General features: G+C 36.8%; 1 protein-coding gene across 3 annotated transcripts in view; it reads left to right on the top strand.

Annotated features, from left to right (window-relative positions):
- The window catches only part of TTBK2 (tau tubulin kinase 2), a 108603-nt gene that overhangs the window by 54718 nt on the left and 30861 nt on the right, over window positions 1-23024 (top strand). For 2 of the 3 annotated variants that reach the window (XM_074867889.1, XM_074867888.1), the window contains exons 7-12: window positions 12715-12780; window positions 13377-13469; window positions 14485-14610; window positions 17373-17530; window positions 19116-19332; window positions 20719-20930. In XM_074867889.1, coding sequence (XP_074723990.1) covers window positions 12715-12780; window positions 13377-13469; window positions 14485-14610; window positions 17373-17530; window positions 19116-19332; window positions 20719-20930 — 872 coding nt within the window. Of the gene's footprint in view, window positions 1-12714; window positions 12781-13376; window positions 13470-14373; window positions 14424-14484; window positions 14611-17372; window positions 17531-19115; window positions 19333-20718; window positions 20931-23024 lie in introns of those variants that run through there. The other variant, XM_074867890.1, reaches the window with a different exon arrangement.

The raw sequence follows: 23024 nt of genomic DNA, 5'->3' as shown, positions 1-23024 counted from the left end.
GAGGAGACTCTGTTTTGTCTGTGTGTTTTTGATAAATAAGGCTTTCTAGGTCAAAGGGAGAGTTACCCTATGACTACTTCCCCACCTCTCCCCACCTTTCTCCTGCCCTTCCCAGTGACTAGATTTTAGGTCATTCTTCAGTTGTTATTTAACCAAAATGAAGAGTTTAGACAGAGTTCTCACCCTCATAGGTTTGTTTAGCATGACCTTATTTCAAGTGTCTAAACTTTCCTGTGTTTATTTGAAATAAGTAAATAATCAAAATTACATTCTTTTAACATACATTAAGGAGGTTTACAGTATTTTAGATCTAACTTGCTAGACTTTTTTTTTTTTAACCTGGAAATTTGAAATCTCAAACCTTACCAAGCTGAGAAGTTCTGATTTTAGAAAAACTAGGAAATGTAACACTTTTTTTTTTTTTAATATGCTTTGCATTAAAGGAGTCACAAAACTCTTACTCTAAACATTATCAAAAGTATTCAAATCCCAAGGAGATAGAGTATCCTCCAATATTTTCTGAGGAGTTACTCATGCTATTTACTGGTGACCTGTCAGCAACAAAATTGTCTCCGACTCCTGCTAAAGCAGAAGATACACCAGCTGCTGTATAGTCTGACCCTTAGAAAAATGCAGTGAAAGCAATTGTGAATGCAAATGTTTAGATCTTTTTATTCTCTAGGGAAGCAGTTACAAACCTGTTCGTATCAAACAATGAACGTGTTATTCTATTCAGGTGTTTATACACAAAATCAGATAAGTGCTGCTTGCCTTTATTCAGTGCCCTCAGGTTCTGAGGATTTTCCAAAAAATGAGGGGTTTAGATTCAAGTTTCACTTTAGGATGACAGATGGTGTCCTGGAAATATACTTTAAGAAGCTGAATTCTTTTAAAAAAAACCAAACAACCCAACAAAAATACCAAACCAAACCCCCAAAACCTGAACCACCACTACCACCACCCGCCCCCCCCCCCCCCCCCCCCAAGTGCTGCACAGAAATTTTATGGTAAATATCAAAACAGAGTATTAAATACATTTTGAAAGCTTTCAAATCTGTTGTACTTTGGTTAAATGCAAGGATAGAGGGTATATGTTTCTTGTATATTCATTCTTTTGTTTTTTACTTCATGAAAATTTTGGAATGGTTATACCTTTGAATTGCATGGTGTTTCTTTTAATATTCTGGATTATCTTGATTGCTGAGGAGGATTAGAGAATACTTCCATCTTATTCTACCTTACCTCCTGTCATCTTGGCAGAAGAATTGCAGATTGTTTATTTCTGTGTTTGGAAAAGAACCTAGTTTTTCTGCTATGGAAAGAGTGGAAGCTATATCAATTAAATGCTTTTTATGATGGGCAAAAAAATGGGATAATTTTAAGAACTAAAGGAGCAGTCAGTGGTAAAGTTACACTCTTGCAAGGAAAAAAGATCACTGCAAATCTTTTGTCCTCTCTTAAGGCAATTTGGACCCACAGACTGCTTAAAGATGAATTGCTCATATATGCTTGTTAATCTCCTTTTCAAGTAAATGCTGTTATAGCCTGATCTGCAAACATTGATATTACTTGGAAGTGGTCCACAGACAGTACTGACTAAAACTGGTGCAGTTTTCTTTGTTTGCCCCAGTGCCACTGATGATTTAGAATTTGTGTCAGTAACTACTCCCAAATAATTCCTTGACTGCATGCATTTATTATAAATAAGAGTCTATATACTGAAAGTTGTTCAAGAATACTTACTGAACATTGCATTCAGATTAAAATTTGGATTAAATTGAGACCTCCTATTAAATTTAAATGATTAGCAGCACTTTGGTCAATTCCAGAAAATGGTGAAATTTTTCAGGTTTTGGTTTTATTTAAAGAGCAGGAAGATACATGGTATCTTCAGCAGTTCCTTGATACATTCTCTTCTTTGAGTGATACAGATTAAAGCAAAATCGAGGGACAGCTAGGATGTGTTTTATGAGTACAATATTAAGTGGCAGTGGATTATATGAAAAAAATTCAATAGTACAAAAAAATTCCAGGGACCTGTTTCAATTCATACTGCTCCATATTAAACATATAATAAATAATTGGCTAAAATCTGTTAATTGGTCTAAAAAGACTTCTCTTCCAAACCTGACTAAAGCTGTTGAAAGCCAGATGCTGCAGGGTAATGGCCCATGTCATTTTGTTAAACATACTGTTCAGTGGTTGTTTCATCCTGTTGAGAAGCATTTTGTTGCTGGCACTTACCTTATGCTATCTTTTCTCAGTAATGTTCTCTTTCAGTCCCTAATAGTACATTACAAGGGGATATGATGAGTCGAGGATTGCATGTTTGCACCTAAACAAGTAAAATTGTAGTTATTTTTCTTCTTGAAGTCTTCTCATCCTTCCTCAGCTATACTGCCCATCTCATATTTAATGTGTATTGTCACTTAAACTTGCAATACAATTTTTGAGCTCTTCTTCATTTTTACCTTCAAGTTGTCACTAAATCATTATTTTCTCACTGAAACTTATGCAAACTTCTCTAAAATTTATCTACATGCCTTTTCTACTCTGGTAAAATTTTCATCAATCCTTAGATTATTTCCTTATCAGTTATTACAACAACTTCTTTTTAGCCTCCTCTTTTCACTGTCAGTCTTGTGTGAGTAGAGTTTACTGGAGTCATGTCTTGCTAGTAATTACACTACTGTGTAGTTAGGCTGCTGTTGTCTGGGCTGCAAGTGATGAATGTGACTAAGAAGTGTTTCTGCAGTTGTAGGTGCTATACATGATATGCTACAAGGAGGAATTTGAACCTTAAGATAATCGTGTTTTATCTTTCCTTTTTATCCTTTTCCTAACCTGTTTGAAAAACACAAGAACTTGGATAGTTCAACATGTGTTCCCAAGCTTGGCATGGAGGCACCCTGGGACATGGGATGAGAGCTATGTAACTATTCAGGCATAGCACAAGAAGCACTCAAGAGCCTTCCAGTGCTCCCATGGAGTTAATCTGCTCAGGCTCAGCAAAGGGTTCTCTTCATTATTGCTGTACTGGACTAATAACACCATTAGCCTCTCCTCCTTATTGTCATAGAAAGATTCAAATTATGGGAAGGATAATGGAGGAAGCAAAACGTGTGTTAAAAAGTTCCTATCTGTATAATAGTCTTCTGAGGCTTTTACGCATTGATATACTTTGGAGTAGACCTTGCATAAGTTGTCTCTTTGAGTGAACGCACCATTATCTTGCAACATAATTTTTTGGAGCAGGGAAGTGACAAAAAGTTACTCTTCCTCCTCAGCATTTGCGTGAAAGCTATGCATGATGTACTGGACACCTTGACGCTAATGGTTACAAAGCAAAGACCTGTGCATGGTAAAATTTGGCATGAGAAGTTCCCAGGATGAAATGTCTGTAACTGGGCAATCCTAAAACCAGAATTCTTCTTATTAATTTCTACATTGTTTGTCTAACAAAGATAGAAATTAATGTGAAGAAGGCACTGAACACAGTGAAGTAATGTCAGGCGTTAAATGGCTATGTAACTTGCATAGTTCTTTCAACCAGTCTTTACCAAATCACTGTGGGTTCCACTTAACTCTTCAGATTTTCCCTTATGCCTTTCCATTTGTGATGAGATTTCATGAAATAAGGGAGAGGGATGGAGTGTATGAGGTATCATAAAGCACAAGGGGAAAACAAGGAGGAGGAGAGGGAAAAGGGTGACTTGAGTATTAATATTTACCTGCCCATTCTCTCTCTATACTGCTGAAGTAAAGATAGCAGGTGCTGAAACAAAGAACCAGAAACATTTGGTGATACCCTCAAAGGTGTCACGTGAATGCCTTGGTGAACTTTAAATCTGGAAGTAGTTCAGCTGCATTAGTGTGAAGCTTTGTGTGGGCTATCTAGCTTGGGTAGACCACTGTGCTCTGCCAGGACCAAAAGTAGTCTGTCTCCGTAGAGCATTGCACTGGGTCAGCTGCTTCTTGAAATAGTTTCTAGAAATATTTGTTCTAAGGGAGAAACAAGACATGATGGGGAAGAGGGGTGTGATGCAACAAAGCTAAATTATGTCTAATTTTTCACTGTTACTGACTTACTGAGGAGTTTGACATGATGGAATAAGATGGCAAGTTGCAGTTTTAGCTTAAACCATAGGACAGGTATCTTAATCATGTATTTTGAGATCAGCCTTCTAACAGCCACCTCTCTACTCTTCAGCACTTCATGGGAAGATTCAGGAGCTGGGACTGTAAAGCATTAAGTAACAGTTTTGTACTGAATTCTCTATAAATCAGCAGAAAGGCGTAGAATGAGCAAGAAATTATAAACAAAGGAATATTTTAAATCTTTAGTGTGTAAACCTTATTTTATTTGAATAATGTTGTTGCACTGATTGTGTGTTTTACAGCAATTAGCAAAATCAGCTATTATGGCCCAAATAAAAATAAAAGAAGGAGCAACAGAGATGTATGTGATAAAATTCAGCTGCCAAACAGAATGCAGTAAGCTCTTGAAAACAGAATTGGAAACTATTTACTATGTTCTTTGTTTCTAAAATAAATATTTTTATAAATAAATAATGATTCAGAAGTAGTGTTGGAAGAGAGGACTGGGGTAATTTTTTGAAACCTGACTATCCCTTCCTGTTATAGCCCACTTCTGCCTTTTCATGTCTATAAAATTAGATTTTCTACATTTTGCCACTGTCAAACAAAGAAAATGTCTAAAGAACAAATATTTTAAAACTATTTTCAGCTTTTCTTCACTAGACCAGTTGGACAACATTACACATATTTTTGGAAATTGATGAAGTTTGCAAGATTTCCCTCTAAATTCTGAGCTAAGCATTTGATAGTTGATAGCTTTTTAAAAAATGAACTACTTTAAAGAAAAAAAACTTTGTTTCAGTAAAAGGAGTTCTGTTAAAGAGTCTAAGATGAATTATTACAGCCTTATATTTTCTTTATAACCTTAAGTTCTGTAGCAAAGGAATTATATAATATCAGAGCCATTCAGTGCAAGACATAATCTACAGCTTCTTTCTTAAATGACCTATACATACTCCTTAATTCTTTCCCTCATGTCATCTAAGTCAACAAAGACTGGAGCCTAATTAATCTTTAATTTTTTTTTTCCTTAAATCCCAGGAGAAACTGAAAAAGGTTTAGATTTTTATGTCAAAATATCCTACATGGAAATGGTTATTTGCTGGAGTGACTAAGCCAAGAGTCCTTTGTTTTATTGGCTTTATAAGCAAGATTCTGCATGAGTCGAAAGAATTATGACATTAGTCATTTGAGGCTCCATTTCTGAATTAGTGATAACTTTATAGGGAAGACAAGGGAGTTAGTTTAGAGAGGTTTGTGCAGACATTATTTTTGAATAAAGAGATTAAAATAACTATTAAATTGTTAGGTTTCAAAAGTTTTCAGCCTCCACTGAACATGATCCTTGCAAGTTTGACTGCATTACTGATAAAGGTGACAAAGAAGAAATGAAGGAAATCAGTGTCAGAGACAGACAGCTGATGTCTCGTGTGTGATAGTACAAGGTGAAAAAGCAGGTAGTGAGTTAATGTAAAAGATGAAAAAAGAGCATTATGAATTGACTTAGAAGGTGGCACAAGTAGAACAGATATATGAATTTCATGTGGGGTGATTATTTTTTAACATCTCTATGGAATATCCGTGGAGTTTTGGGGTAAAAAATAAAAAGAGTACACAATCTATTAATGTCCTGCCTGAAGGAACAGGATGATAAATGGTTGAGATATGAAAAAGATTTAATTCTCATAATACAGTACTTTGTAATTGTTGGGGTATATTGTTTTTCTTCTTCTTTCCTGTGGTGTGCAGAACACTGATACCACATCCAAACAGTCACTGAACAATTTAATTTAGAAATTCTGGTGTGCTGTATAGCTGTTCTATATTCTGTTACAGCAGTTCCTGTATTTTCTATAGAACTGATAGATGCTCAGGAGAATGGGCTGTAACAGTCCTTTAAAAAAAAAAAAAAAGAGAAATAATTTTTCCTCTGAGATTTGATATTATCTTTGAAAAAAATCAAATTATTCTAAGAATGGTGAAATTTACTGCTTTCCTATGGTGTGGTGGTTTAGCCCCTGCCGGGGTCTGAGACCACGCGGCCGCTGCCCCTCCCCCACAAAGGGAGTGAAGTACAAAGCCCCAAGACTGAAATAAGGAAAGGTTTAATACAACAGTGCAATAGCAACACAACCAACAACAACAATAACAATAACAGTAATAGTGATAGCAGTGAACAGAGCAAAATAGCTACCAAATACAGCAGTTTGAAGCACGATGTACAAAACCACGAGTGCACCGCGCTCCGCGCCAGGAAAAAAATGTGACCTGCCAGGATGTGACGTCGGCATGGTATCTGAATAACCCGGCTAGAGCTCCCCCCCCACTGCGGGGGAAACGTAACCCTATCCTGGTTAAACCAGGACATATGGTTTTGCGTACTGCTTCCCTTATGCCCTCCAAATTTCTTAGGATTTTCAGCTTCATACTAGACCCTACCTTTCTGACCAGTACATAGTTGCAGTTTCAGGACTAGGCACGTGCTTATTTGCCATCTGAAATACATGCTGATTGACCAATTGATTGGTTTTCTGAAGATAGATGTGAGCCATTTTAACTGAGTTTTAACTCTCTGCCTCTGTGTCAAGGTACTAATTTGGGTTCTGTCTTTAATCACCAATTTTCATTAAACTTGCAGGAACTGAAAGTCTTTGAGAGCTATCCTATTTGTTTGAAATTAAAAGCTATTATAGTGGAAAGACAGATTCGTCCAGTAAAATTTGTTTCCTGGTGAAAATAGAAGCATACCAAAATCAAAACAGAAACTTCAGTTTCTAATTCTCTGCTGAGTTATGAAAAAATCATTTGAAGAGTTGAAAAGAAGGAAAGAGTGTTTTTTTATGTATATTAGCTTGCTTGAGCCCTTTTGCTTCTCACCCTTAGTTGAAAGTAAGTGTACTACTGAAATAGGTCTGCTACTGGATTGATGCAACTCTTTAATGTATGGCATTATCATTATAAATACTGAGTATGAGATGTACAAAACAAAAATGAAGGTCTCGATTGTCCAGTCTGCTAAGAGCACAGGAGTTCCCATAACGCAGAACAACTGTAGCATTTTTACTATGGAAAGAAGTAAACCAATATTCTGCTGTCTGGGGGAAATTCTCAGCCCGAGCATTAGCTGGTTTACATAGGTAGCCTTCCTCTTACAGTAATCTCTGCTTCGGCTCCTGGTATAACAGGAAGAAGAAAGATTGGACAGGACAAAGCAATCATACACATGGCAGATTTATCCTGTGTGATTTTTCACTGCAGTAAGTTCAGGTTTGTGACAGACAGTTAGTAGGTTGTTACCACCTCCAGCCCACCAGACTTTTTGTCTGCTCATGAATCAGCTTTGGAACAATTGCTGTTTTCAGCTAGTGCATCACATTGGCTAAGTAAATACTCCAGATTGAAAACTGAGTAGCTGGTTCGTGTATCAAATATTGCTGTCTTAGAGATGGTGATGCTCTTTATAGCACAGGCAGTTGGAGTTACATTTTCATTTGTCACCAAGTCTGTTAGAACTCACAATAGCTCAATTTAATTGTAGTGTTAAATGTTAACTTGGCTTGTTGCCCATCTTCAGCTGGAACAAGGTAGCATAGGATCAGACAGCTACAATCAATTTTTGGAAGTCACAAGTCTGTTTAGGTAGATCTGAGTCCAAATAACATATTGTACCGACAGCTGGTAGGAGATGGGTCGATAAAGAGTTCGAAGTGCAAGTACTCAGTTATTAGTGTCTGATACGGTTTTTATATAGAGCTAAAAGTGTGGGTTTGAAGAGCTGTATATACAGTGAAAACTAATTGAGATGTCTAATATATTGTAATGGCAATTGTGTTTCAACTGCTTGATCTTTCCTTACCCAGATGATCCATGAATTTTTAATTTACTTTAAACTGGTGCTAACACATGCTAGGTACTAAACTAGATTGTAAAGCCTATATCCACAAAAAACCAGGGGATGGGAATGTGAATTGTTGAAGCCATTTGGTATGAAGAAAGGTTCCAAAGAATTGGAATTGTATATAGTTCCAATCCTGGAAATATATTCCTGTTGGGTAAAAGAACTAGGAAATAGATTTTTTAAAGGGAAAAGATATTTCCCTTTACCAAAGGGAAATAGAGGTAATGTAGGTGGCTGCTTCTCTGCCCACCCTCCTTTGTGCTTTAGAACTCGGCTGTAGGGGCAGCACCGAGAAGATGGGGGTTCACTGCTTGAGCTGGTTTGTCAGTCCAGAACCTAAAGACACTTCTCAGTCATTGCCTGACCAATAGAAAGAACCATGGTGTGTGTCAGATACAATGTAAAGAATCTTCATTGGTTTATTTTTTCATGTTTGTTAGCTAGTTTCTGTGAATGCAGTAAAAAGTTAACTTTTTGCTCTGCATAACATTTCCAACATTGCCCAGAGCAATAAAGCCAGAGTATTTGTCTAGAGATACTGAAATCAGCCAATGAGTGTGATTTGCCTTCTCCACAGACCCTCCAAAGAAGCAACAGTTGTAGACAGGTTGTAAGCATAGTGTCTCCCAGGAATCTGCACGCCTGTGTGCTTAGAGGGAATAGTTCACTTTTCTAGGAGCTCCTAATTTCCTGCATGTAGTTTATCTAAGACACTGTCATGTGTTTCCAGGGCAGGGCCACTTCCAAAGAAAACTGCGTTACGTTAGAAAGTACCTTTATGTGTAGAAGAATTCTTCATAGTCATTGGATCTGCTCCATATGTCTGTATCTTCAAAATAATTTGTTTTAACTTATATTTGAAGAATTTAGTGATAGTAATCAAATCTGAGATGACTCTGACTTCCAGATCGCTGCTTGAGGTAATTATATTAGGGAAAATTTTTTTAATGTAAATTGATCCAAACAAGTTACAGTTTTGTAGAAGATTTGCAAAGCATGGTTTGTGTCAAATATAAGTATGGAAGAACTCTAGCCTTCTTAGAAATTATATCCCTTATTCTAATAAAGGAATTAAATCATGTGATCTGTATGGCCATTGCCACTAATTTAATACCTGGGATTTAAGGCACAGTTTTGTAGGAATTCTTTTTTTCTGCAGAAAGTATGACTCCAGAATCTGAGAACTCTTCCCTAATTTCCCATTTGTTCCTGTGCCGATTTGAGAGTTGTCTATTTCAGAAGCTTTCTTACTCTAACTGAAGGAAAAATGTGATAACAATAGCTGCCATAAATAAATAAAATGACTGCAAGCTAAGTAAAGCTGTTAAATATGGAAGAGCTGAAGAATGGAATCCACTGCTGAGTGGACTGTTAATGGATCCCTGCAATTGAGACAGCACCTGGATGTCGCAGTTGCTCCCAGCCCATGACTGATAAGAAAAACCCCCCACTAAATTTAAAGTGAAAAAACAGGAGAACGTTGATTGTGGTATTTGTCATGGAAAGGAACATAGATGTGATCCATTTTAATCAAGGTTGTCAGTGGAATTCGCAGATGTATTCAAATGTAGGGATTCACTGCCTCTTTAGTACAAATGCCCTTTACAGTTCTATGCAAAAATGCCATAGGTTCTGTTGGTTGTCTTAATAGGTCACCCATAATGACTAAAAAAAATGGACATATTAAGCTTTTTTCTCAACAAGGAAATCTACTTTGCTCAATTGCTGTGGTAGCAGTTTTCTTAGATAAGGCATCTGGAAGACAATACTATAAACAATGTTTCTGCAAAGTGCTTTTTTTTTTTTTTTTGCAATTGGTGTCAGGTGAGCTCAGATAGGAAAAAGGAAAAATTTAGAGGTGTCTAAAACCAAATTAACATGATCAGATTTTATTTTAAAAAATGCAGTGAATCATTCAGGAAGTTGCTATTATTGCCTGTAATAATTCTCTTTTACTACATGAGCCATTGTGAGATGCATAAAGAGTTCTGAAAGACTTACAGAAGTTTTGCAAATTCTCAGAAGTCTATAAATTCTATTCCAAATTGGGCAAACTTTATTTGAGCTACTAGAGCCATCATTCATGTTGTTAATGACACAATAGAATTAATTTATTGTTTGTGTGTGGCATTGTAATACTACTATTAAATAGTGACCAGCTGCATTACTAAAAGGTATTTCATTATGGTTTAAAATGTAACAGAGTTACATATGCTCTTAAGTCAGATTTACAGAAACTACATTTTAAGGCAAGAGCTTGTAAAAGGATTTAGATATCCTTGCTGGGGTAAAGAAATAAGAATTCTTTTCACGATAAGCTAATAGATAGAAACAATGTTCATGCTTTTTTTTTTTTCAGCCAGGTGATTCTCAGATAATTGAAATCATCATAGGGCAAATAATTTCATAGGAATGTCTAAGGGTGGCAGTGACTTTAACATTCAAAAGCAATTGAGTTGGTACACAGTGAAATTCCTCATATGGACTTTTCTACCCCTGGACAGAACTGGAATAGGTCAGATTGTTAGTTTTTGTAAACTGGATGGGATAATTTAGATTCCATATGGCATTTCTTACTCTTTTTTTTATTTCCTTGTCAAGCAACTGGAATGTATTTGTGCTAAAGTAGAAATCAAAGTTGTTACCATAGGAATAAAAGCCTCATTTCATCATAGTTTTCATATTTTTCATTGTTCTCAGAAGAATGGAAATCTTTAACTTAGTAAAACTGAATACAGTCCTTCCTTTTTAACATTCAGACCAGAAACTGAAGACACTAAGCATTTGGTTTCATCCTCTGAAACTTTATGCTCTTGGGATTTACTGAAATTGTATTTCTGAGTGTTTTAAAGTTAAGCGCTCAGTGCCCTTCTGAAGAAATGCTATTCATCAAACTGCATCTTTTTGGAAACTTACCTGTATTTCGAATGTCTTGGCAGCAATGCTATATTATTCTTACTTGGGTGGTTTGGCAGTCTTCAGAACTACTAAGAAGGAGACTTAAGTCCTTTTTTTTGAAAAATTTTGTTTCTCCTGAAATTTAGCAGTTCCATGCATTTTGAGCTTTTTATAATTGCATGGTACTGTGAAATTTCTGCAACTATAGTGTTATGTGTCATTTCAGGGTAATGTTCAGTATGGAATACAATACGCTTACAAGATTTAAGATAGTAATTCAATTGTCTGTCCTGCCTGAACACAAAATGTGGTCCAAGCACCATTTAAATATTATGATAACATGCAAAACCTAAGATTTATGGAATATTGTCTGAGAACCTGTTCATGTTAAGAGCATTGTAGAAAATATTTTCCACCTTAAGTAACACTGGTTCAGCTCTTATCATACCACTCTAGCAGACATTGATTATATGGGCTGTTGAATCCTTTTTAAAGACATTGCTGCATAATCCCACTGTATTTAATTGATAGGGTTACTGACAGTAATGGCAACTCCTGATGTACTTAAATGATAGCTCTCAGTGTAGCGTATCTGTGGATGAGAAGAAATTATACCTATACATATTATGTTAATTATACCTATACATATTATAGTAATTATACCTATATGTAGGTGAAGGAAGACTGTAGTGTTTTATCTTAATAGGGTAATAATTTTGTATTGTGGTTATCTTTGTGTGTATATCAAACCAGACTTTTCAATGTATTTTGCAAACTTTTTAAAATCTTAAGAATTGCCACGAGTCTAGGGCAGGCAGACAGATCACCAATACCCTTTTAAGTACAAGTCAGAGGTGAGGAATATAATTCAAGTTTCTCACATTCACTGTTAGAGGAAACAAAAAGAATTATTGATTGGGAAGATACGACTGTGTAAAAGAAAGCAAATTTAGCAGTTATGGCAGTTCCCTCTATATAGAATGATTAATTAAGGGGGTTGGATATCTGTCTTAAGGCAAAGTAATAACACCGTGGTTTGATTTTTTAAAAAAAAAATTAATTATGTAGTAATTATGACTATAATAAATTACATAATTTTTTGGGTAATATTTTATTTGAAGGAAAGAAGGGTGGAAAAACATTCTGTGATTATACAACACCAATTGACTTATCAATATCTAGAGCATCAGGGAGGAAATGCTGGTATTCAGAAACTAGTAAAGAAAGAAATATTTTTAATTGGTGCCTGTAGTGCATCCCTTGCTCTCTGTTGCTCAGCCACAGCTTTGAGATTTACCTGTGGCTTTCCCTGCTTTTGGAATTTCTCAAAAAAGTGATTGGTTTGCTGGTTCAGAAAATAATTTTTGAAAACATTGCAAACACATTTCAATAAATGGCTGGTTGTCTGTTCATACACATAACATTGGTGTATGTTAGTGAAGTGGAAGAAATTGTTTAGAAACTGTCAGAATTTAAAAACTCAAATTTCTAATAGTTAAAACCAAGAAATAATTTTATTATTGGAGAAAAAAGAGGAAGTTCTGCCACAGAGCTCTTTTGAGGGATGAGGTAAACAGGACCTGATGCCTGTGGAGAACAAAAACTGACATAAAGAGATGGTTTCAAAAACTATGATCTATGTCACTTTGCGGTGCCTACTTGGATTTCTCCTGAGAACGTGGAGAAACACGGTAAATTGAAATAAAACAGAAAGTCTCACATAATATTTGTTGTGGCACTATACTCACTTTGTAGATGCCAAGTTAAATAGTTGGGGGGTTTATTTCTGACAATGAGAATCTTTTTCTATTCTTTGACAGCCACGAGCTGTCGCTGGTTTTCGAGGAACAGTACGATACGCGTCAATCAATGCTCATAGAAACAGAGTGAGTATCTCAAATTTAGATCATATCCATCTCATGTAGCTGAAAGCAGTCAGTAACGTAGTTGCTATTGATTTCCTTTTTTGTATTCTTATGCGTGTATATATCATGTGGAAATTAATACTTATAAATTTTGGGAAAGGATAATACACTTGGCTGTAGTTGAGGGTAAAAAAATTCTTGTTGTAGAAAAAATAGTGGTTTTAATAGTTACCTTTGGTGTTCAATTGTACTGTAAGTTAATAAATTAAAAAGGTGAAGTTACTGAGTTTTATAAAATGCATAATGTCCAGTGTGTCATCTTAACATCATACACTAAAGAAATCTGAATAAACAGTTCCTCCAGTATAGAGATTTGCACTGTTATTTTAACACACTTCAATGTCTGTTTTGTTTCTCTGTATCTTTTATGGTAATTTACTTTTATGTTTCTACTTAAAATAGTTGCTGGATTTAATTATACAAACTTGTTTTGCAGCGTTGATTATATTAATTTTTATATATAATAATTTAAGTCTCGAGAGCGGTAGAGAACCTATCTTCCCTTTTGTTTTACAGATATTTGTAAGATGCATTAGAATAATATTTCTTTTTCACAGGAAATGGGTCGGCATGATGACCTCTGGTCCCTGTTCTACATGTTGGTGGAATTTGTGGTTGGGCAACTGCCTTGGAGAAAAATAAAAGATAAGGTAAACCTAGAAGTGAAACTAAAGAGCATGAGGGAGATTTAATTCTGGACTGCAAGCGAATGCTGTGATAAAGATCCCACTAAGAATCACTGGTTCATTAATTTTAACATCACATTTTCCAATGTTTTCTAGTATTAGTCCTCATAGCTAGCCTCATAGTATAAAAAGCAATCAAGTTTTACGAACTGTTCTAGGCAGGGAGTGGATTTTGCTTCTAATTAGCAAATCTTTTAAAAGGCAAAAATAAGTGTATATGTGCCACTTACTGCATTTTCCTGTTTTCACTTAAGTACTTTTTACTTATCACACATTTAGAATTTCTTATCTATTTTGACTATTTGTGAAATGGTCATTTCTTATTTGCTGGTGAACAAAGTGAATCAGTCAATATGCAGTAGTGTCTTTAGTCATGTATCATAGGTGAGCTATGTGAAGAAACAATGTCTAATTAGCTTATTATTACTTCTTTCAACTTCTTTTGAAATTAGATTGAAACAAGGTTGTTCTCTGATGTGGTTTATGCATTGGTAGATGACAATGTGGTATATAGGTAGCATCTCTTCTTTGGTTTTGATTTACTCACCTTACACTAAACATGAATTACTAATGTTACACAATATACTGTGATGACTAAATATACACCAAATACCAAAAAGTGACTGAACTTCAGATGATGCAACAGGATATTTAAATCTTTAAAACATGTTTTTTAGAAGGGTTGGAGTGTCTAATGGTAGTCCTTGATGTCAGGCAGCATTCAAACACAGGAGAAAATGAAATGGCTTTTCATCTTGAATTTGTAGTTTGTACATTATTTTGCATGTGTACTGAGGGCAATGACAGAATCTCTTATCTTTCCATCTGATGTAGAACGGCCTTCCTCAGTACTATTCAGCGTAATGTACTTACCCATCTTTCTGGCCAGTAGTATATTGAATTGCTGTAAGATACAAGGTGAGTATGTTGTACCAGAGAATGAAGGCATGTTAATGTTTGTTGTGTTATTTACTCCTAGGAGCAAGTGGGCTCCATTAAAGAAAGATACGAGCACAGACTTATGTTGAAACATCTTCCTCAAGAATTCAACATCTTTCTGGATCATATTTCTAATTTAGATTACTTTACAAAGCCTGATTATCAGGTAAACATTTTTACTATTTTGTCTTTCTGACTTTTAAATAGCAGAATTTCATGCTGTTTCATCTTCAGTTTCATTTGATTTCATTGTGTAGCCTTCATAAGTGATTATGGATGGTGCCACTGCAAAGTTATTTTAATGACCATCTAGTGCTACAGAAACTTTGCAGTTCAAAGATGTCATTTTTTTCCATTTGGGAAGAGTAAGGCAGTTAAGTTTCTAAAAGCAATTGGCAATTGCTTTGCAGTCAGTATTCTGTGAGGGTCAGGTGCTATCCTACTATCGTAGCCTCTGTTGGGTGCTCCTTAAGTTAAATCAGATTGTATTCTCAGTGATAGTCGTTCTGGCAGTTTTCCAAAATCTGGAGCTCAGCACCTACGATATATACAGCTAGAGCACAATGTGCAGCCACGGTGGGTTTTTAAGACTGAAGTATTACCTACAGAGATCACCAGAAAACTAGTAATTTTTCTTTGTTTAAGAGAGAGTGTTGCCTGCTGAAATGACAGTCGCAGCTCGGTGATAAGGTGAGATAGGTGCTGAGAGGATATGCTGTAGAACCTGTGTTTTGTTCACTCAGTGTTGACCCATGATTTATCGGTAAATAAAACTCAAAGATAGAACTTTGTTCTATACCAGTATGTAGAAATCAGCAGAGGAATGCTCAGGGAAAGCAGGGAGGGAGACACTAAGAGTTTTCTCAGTCTCAAACTGTGGGAGAAGTTGAACCGATCTAACATCACACCACGACAAGTTGTGCCTGTGTGCCTTCCCTTTGGCTCTCAGAAACACGTATTCCTGTCAGCTCCCCACTAGCATTGCCTGTCTGCCTCTGTGCATTTGTTCAACTCACTAACTCAGCAAAACCAGAAGGAATGGTTTTCTGCTGGTGTGCAAACTGCATTGGTTCAACTGAATAAATAAATCATTCTGACTAATTCTGGAGTAGTAACTTTGGTAAGAATGATTCCTGTCCTTTACTTTGTAAGATTAACAGAGAAATCAAGATATATAAAGTTGGAAATAAGAACTGAAAATCTCAAGGGATAACTAATTTCCTGTTAGTAAGTGAATTTCTCTAAATGTACCGGTACGTTCTTCTGCATGTTTGCCAAAAAAAAAAAAAAAATCATTTTTTTGTGCAAAACTTTGAATGTAAAAAAATCTTATTACAAATACAGAAAATGTTCAGTGTTCCTGAGAAATAAATACCTTGAAATAAATACCCACACTCAGGGATTAACGTGATACCAGGAGAGAGTTTCTCCGTGATAGAGACAGCCCAGTAATTTATAGTCCTCTGGTTGGTCATGGAACATTTGCAGTTGTGTAGCTGCAGCCTGAGCCTTCTGACATGGTCTTGCTCATGTGCTTTAGACTAGAGCAGGGTAGCTTTTAGAGTGGTGAGAAAGTTCTTTACTTTCCATGGTTATTTAAGCTCTGGTCTCTCTTAACTAGTACTTGTTGTAGCAATGCTATTCATACCTTCAATATGTGTCATTCTTTGTTCATATTTATGGTTAGGCACTGAACAAGAATGTATGTGGTCAAAATCCCTGCTTTGAAAAGTTTACAATCTAAGAAGTTCATTACATAGGCCCAGAATCCACATTTGATTTGGCAATGTCAGATATTTTTATTTTATTCATGTATTTATGCACACGTTGCCTCAGCCTCCTGACATCATTAAGCATTTGAGTTTGTATTTGCATTATAGCAGAAATTGTAGAAAAGATTTAAAGAATGACCTTAAAAATTACTCCAGAGAGACTGCTTAAGGTTTACAGGAAGAGGAGAATAAAGGAGGGTACATATGGGACAGAGTGAACCGTGACTTTATGCAGTTCAGTAGGGTTTCAGAACTGACTGGGATAAATGGCACACCGAAGGTTCTTCAGAGTAAGGATAAAATAGATACAACCACTTTATACAAGAAAAATGATCCAAACTTCCCATCCATTTTAAGTTGCCAAAGGGTATGTGTTTTTAAAGGAGTCCAGAGAAAAATTTTCAGCATCCTAGATTGGAGAAAAGAATGAAAAGTAGAGTTTTAGCTTCTAGAAAAAAACCACATTAATTTTAGAAATGTTACAGAGTTAAGAAACTATATGATATAGACACAGCCTTCCCACCAGTGACTACAATGAGACAAAGGTTTTTCATGTGGAGAGGAAAGTAGATGCAATTTCTTTCTCTGTCATGGACACAAATTGTTCTATATGCTTTTTCATAGCATAAAATGAGGGTGGAAAGCTTCCTGTGTGACATTTCTGTGGCATGAACGTCAGCATTAGATAAAGTAAATGATACATGGTTCTAAGTGACAGAAATGTATGAATTAAATCAATAACCTTCCCTACGTACTCCTCATTAGTTTCCTTGGTTTCTAATCATGTTACTCTATACTCTTTTATCTTACTCTGATGGAGAGCCATTGGATGCTGTCCTGCAACAATGTCGTTATGCCTCTGTGTGTGTGTCTTTCTGTCTTTTTATGGAAGCCTTTGGTGTATCTTTGCCTCTACTGATAAAAACACAGATGTGGTGGTTTGGGTTTTTTTAAGTAGAACAGAATTTTGCATATCTTGACTTTGAAACCTTGGAAAATGGGAAATGGTTAATATAAAAACTGTTTCCTTTTTTTTGAAAATTGTCAGTCAAAATCTTAAAGAAGACACATGTTAATATATTACAGGAGGATATTTCTTAATTGCTTGGTCTCTTAGGCAAAAATGAAGCTTATAAACTTTTTTCTTCATTTTTAGCTTCTCATGTCTGTGTTTGACAACAGCATGAAAACATTTGGGGTTATTGAAAGTGACCCTTTTGACTGGGAGAAGAGTGGAACTGATGGCTCTCTGACAACAACAACAACTTCAACCACACCTCAGTTACACACTCGTCTGACTCCAGCTGCAATTGGGTATGTGTGCACATTGTGGCCACTTAAAAAGCAGCCACAGAGTACCAAAGGGAAATTATCTCCATATTTTAGTTTTTTTCTGCAGGATGTTGAATAAATAGAGGAATGGAGGTTTGGGAGCATTTTTGAAGTATTTCCCTCTTTAGGGTTCCTGTTTATACTATCCTGAAAGATTAGCACTGCAGTCCTAAATTTATAGCAATAAAAAATAGTAACTCAGGAAATTGCATGTAAATTTGCTAGTCCATCCTTTGCTAAATCATATTTTGTGAAGTGTCCTGAATTTAACTGCCTGGAAATAAACCCATTGTTTTCTGTAAACTTGGAATAAACTACTAGCTACAGTTTCCTTATAACTTTGAAAAATGAATGAATCTTTATAGGAAATTTGGAAATAGATTTTGGTCATATTTAAAATAATATTTAATGTGGTCTTTGAGACCTTCTGTAATTAAGTAAGTTGGATGAGATGTGGTGTTTAATAATGCTGATACTAATCTCAGGGGATTGGAGAATGTAAGAGGTGTTTATAGGTGAGGAGGAAGACTTTGTGCCTGTTCTAGGCCTTGAGTAGATCAACTTTTTATCTAAGAGTCATGAAGGTTATGACATGGTAGTTTTGCCGGTGTAGTGAGGCTGAAAAATGCCAAAATTTCATGTAGAATGTATTACATTCCCAGTATTTCAAGGTAATTTAAAAAATCAAAGTGTTAAAATAAATGTCAGTCGACATTAACTGATGTTAATCTTACACAGGTGTACGGTGTGCACTGTTGAACACACTGAAGTTGACAGGGTTTTGCATATGGTTCAGTCTTGTTATCACACTATGCATCACACCGGAGTTATTGGTAGTCTTGACTTCAGTTAACAATGTTGGTGCCTGTAAAGGAATGACTTCTAATTGACCTTCAGACCATACACTTTTTAGGAATAGCATTGCTTCAGCTTCAGATACTGAACTAAGCCATAGCCCTCTTTAGCCCCAAATCAATGGGGCTACAAAACTTTAATTAAAATGTAACATCTTGTTAGCATTATGCTTATGTTTTGATTATCAATAATTGGATCAAAGTAGCACTTTGGTAAGAATAATAATTAGAACTGCATTTAGTTTGCTGAGTGATCTCTCTTCCTCGCGCAGTATATTTTGTTATTCTACCAAATTTTGTGGAAAAGGAAACTATATTATGAAAGTTGTCATTAATTTTTCTGAATAGAAAAATATGTGTAGAAGAGTCAGGAGCAAAATTGAGCCTGGACATGACCTCTAACAGATTTTCTCAGAAGTTGTGTCAAAAACATTCAAAAAACCAGCTTTTAAGTGATTGGGTTTTTACACCTTTTGTTATGTGCCTAAATTAAAGAAACATAAATTATGAAAGTCAAGAAGTAGAGTTTTTATGTTAATAATTTAGAAGATTTAGTTTTCCACAGAAGCATGCTTTTGCTTGTAATTTTTTGTTTCTTTTAATAGACTAGAAATTAATTTAGAGAAGAGAAGAATTTCAAGAAATACATTAAAGTCTCAAAATGTTTAACTTTCCAATTTTTTTTTTTTTTTTTTAAAAAACTACTTTTGTAGAATTGCCAATGCCACTCCTATCCCAGGAGATTTGCTGCGAGAAAACACAGATGAAGTGTTTCCTGATGAACAGCTCACTGATGGAGAGAATGGTATACCAGTTGGTGTCTCACCAGAGAAACTTCCTGGATCCCCTGGGCATCAGCGTCCTCAAGAAAAAGACGTTTGGGAAGAAATGGATGCAAACAGAAACAAAATCAAACTAGGGATCTGTAAGGTACTTACAAATCTGCATTGCAAAGACCATCTTTGAACAGTTTCCTGTCCTCATAGTGCACATAAGATAAAATTAATGATGCAGTCTTACTAATATTGATTAGCCAGAATGCTCTAAGAAAACAAGATTTATGGTAGAGCTAACACATTTTATTAGAGTGATTTGTATACTGGAACAAGCTTTTGGGCTTTGTGTCACTTTATCGGGTCTTTATGATGAATAGTAGATTGCTGATAATTTGAGATTCTTTCTAGTTTATTCATATACATGTTCTTCAGACATGATTTTGATTCTTGCTCACTGAATGAAACCAAAGCAAATTTCCTGCATCTTGCATGTGTAGAAGTTAGATACTGAATATACAAGAAAACAGTTCAATGTTATTCTTCAGTTGACAGATTGGCAGTGTGATTGGCAGTATCCACTTAATTCACTTGGTGTTTTTGTCTCCATAAGATACGATGCCTTTGTACTGATCCAAAGAGGTTCATGGGCTAGTCTTTAGAAGAGAATGCTGCTTAATTTTGAGAAGTGGTCTCTGAGAAGTGGTTCCCATCTCACTTGCTCACAATCACATTTCATACTCAGACAAATGTAGACCTGTTTCTTGATATAAAAATGTTTTGAATGTGAAGAGGGATCTGGTACTGAAATGTTCTTTAGCTTGGGGAGCTGTCTAGTTTTGAGGCTTTTACTTCTTGTTTACTAGAAAAAAAATGTATTGTGGGAAAGAATAAGGCATGGTGCCTATTTTCAAATGTGCTTGCTTGTTAGTTTGTTTTTTACCAAAGAGGGAGAAAGGAGGTTGTTCTGCTTTAAACAAAGGCAATTTCTATCAGTTATATCTGTTGAAACTAAGGATGCTCATGATTCCCCATCTCTAAATCATGTCCAGTTAGTGTACAAAGTGGAATGCAGTTGGACTAAAACATAGTTCTAAGTCACAGAAATATCTAGTAGGTTTAGTGTATATGCTCTAGAGAATCATAAAGACAGCTTGGAAGCTAACTTCTCTTTAATAAGAGCGCTTGACTGTAAAGCAAACTGAAGATGCTACCGAGTGCCGGGTTTCGGGCTATTATTAAAGAAAATTCAGAGACGAGTGTGAAATATTGGGGTAAACTTAAGTGTATTACTGGGTTTTTGAGACTCCTGTTCTCAGACCTACCCAGAGCTAGTGTATTACTAGTATGTTGTCTGTTGTAGGCATGTGCTGAAGAGCATATCTAAACTACCTTTAAGTATGGCATGAACTTAAGGATCGTTCCAAAAACAAATTGGCTTATCACAGACTAAAAACCTGGATGGTATTCACCATGTAGTACCTTGTCCTCCTCTGTTCTGCTACTCCTAGTGAGTTACATTTTTACTTAATTTTTTTCACAGGCTGCCACAGAAGAAGAAAACAGCCATGGGCCAGTGAATGGAATGCTTAATGCACCGAGTCTTGGCTCTCCAATTCGTGTTCGCTCAGAGACCACCCAGCTAGACAGAGATGTCCCACTGGTGCGAAAGTTACGTTCAATTCACAGCTTTGAACTGGAGAAGCGTCTGACATTGGAGTCAAAGCCAGACACTGATAAATTTCTTGAGACCTGGTAAAGAAATTATTTTATTCCTACACTTAGATCTTTTCAGGATACATAGTACATAGTTAAGATAATATCATCTTTCTTCTGCTGTGTGAAAACCAGAAATGGAGCTGCTGAGTTATGCTTATGCAAGCTACAGCAAAGTATTTACTGCATTCATAATACCGCTCGATTAATGGATTTCACCACTTGGCAGCTTCTTTAAAAAAAGATTAGTGCTAGTATACATCTAAAGTCAGACTTTTTACACTTGAGAATTTTTTATTACATGACCGAGTGGTGTAGCCCTGATGTTTATTACCTTTTTCTTCAGTGGGATACTCTTGACAGTCAGTACGACTCATCCTAAATAAGAAGGATGACATCATGTGCTCAATAGAGGTAACATGGCATTGGATTATATGACATGAGGAGGACAGTTTACAAGAAGTGGAGTTATGAAATAAAGTTAGAAATCTACCTGCATGCAGCAAGTTTAGTTATTCCCACATGTATTGCACTAACATAAAAAAATGTTGCTAGAAATGGTGGGGAGGACTGGGAGAAGGATAATCCACACACTGTCAGTGAAGATCAGGTTCGAGAACATCTAAAGAACCTGAAGGTGTACAGGTCTATGGGGCCTGATGAGATCCATCCACGGATCCTGAAGGAACTGGCAGATGAAGTTGCTAGGCCACTCTCCATCATATTTGAGAGGTCATGGCAGCCTGGTGAAGTGCCCACTGACTAGAAAAGGGGAAACATCACCCCCATTTTTAAAAAGGGAAAAAAGGAAGATTTGGGCAACTACAGGCCAGTCAGTCTTACCTCCGTGCCTGGCAAAATCATGGAGCAGATCCTCCTGAAGGCTCTGCTAGGGCACAGGGATAATGTGGAGGTGATTGGTGGCAACCAATATGTCTTCATCAAGGGAAAATCCTGCCTGACAAATCTGGCCTTTTATGATGGAGAGACAGCATCAATAGATAAGGGAAGAGCAACTGATGTCATTTACCTGGACTTGTGCAAGGCCTTTGACACTGTCCCACATGACATCCTGGTCTCCAAGTTGGAAAGACATGGATTTGATGGATGGACCACTCAATGGATAAGGAATTGGTTGGAAGGCCGCACCTAAAGGGTTGCGGTCAATGGTTCAATGTCCAAGTGGAGACCAGTGACAAGTGGTGTCCCTCAAGGATTGGTACTGGGCTGGTACTGTTTAATATCTTTGTTGGCGATATGGATAGTGGGATGGAGCGCACCCTCAGCAAGTTTGCCAATGACACCAAGCTGTGTGGTGTGGTTGATACGCTGGAGGGAAGGGATGCCATCCAGAGGGACCTGGACAGTCTGGAGAAGTGGGCCCAGGCCAACCTCATGAAGTTTAACAAGGCCAAGTGTAAGGTCCTGCACCTGGGCTGGCGTGATCCCAAGCACAGGTACAGGCTGGGTAATGAGTGGATTGAGAACAGTCCTGGGGAGAAGGACTTGGGCGTGTTGGTGGATGATAAGATCAACATGAGCCAACAGTGTGTGTTTGCAGCCCAAAAAGCCAACCAGATTCTGGGCTACATCAAAAGAAGTGTGATCAGTAGGTTGAGGGAGGTGATTCTGCCCCTCTACTCTGCCCTCGTGAGACCCCACCTGGAATACTGTGTCCAACTCTGGAGCCCCCAATACAAGAAGGTTATAGAATTGTTAGAACGAGTCCAGAGGAGGGCTACCAAGATGATCAGAGGGCTGGAACACCTCTCCTATGAGGACAGGCTGAGAGAGTTGGGCTTGTTCAGCCTGGAAAAGAGAAGGCTCTGGGGAGACCTCATAGTGGCCTTCCAGCACCTGAAGGGCACCTGCAAGAAGGCTGGGGAGGGACTTTTTACAAGGGACTGTAATGATAGGACGAGGGGTAATGGGTGGAAGCTGAGGGAGGGGAGGTTTATATTAAATATAAGGAAGAAGTTTTTTACTGTGAGGGTGGTGAGGCACTGGAACAGGTTGCCCAAGGAGGTTGGGGATGCTCCATCCCTGGAAGTGTTCAGAGCCAGGCTGGATGGAGCCTTGAGCAACCTGATCTAGTGTGAGGTGTCCCTGCCATAGCGGGGGGGTTGGAACTTG

Source organism: Strix uralensis, chromosome 4 (assembly GCF_047716275.1).
Source record: "Strix uralensis isolate ZFMK-TIS-50842 chromosome 4, bStrUra1, whole genome shotgun sequence".
NCBI lineage: Eukaryota > Metazoa > Chordata > Aves > Strigiformes > Strigidae > Strix > Strix uralensis.
Note: the sequence above shows the minus strand (reverse complement) of the source record. Positions and strands in the feature narration are given on the sequence as shown.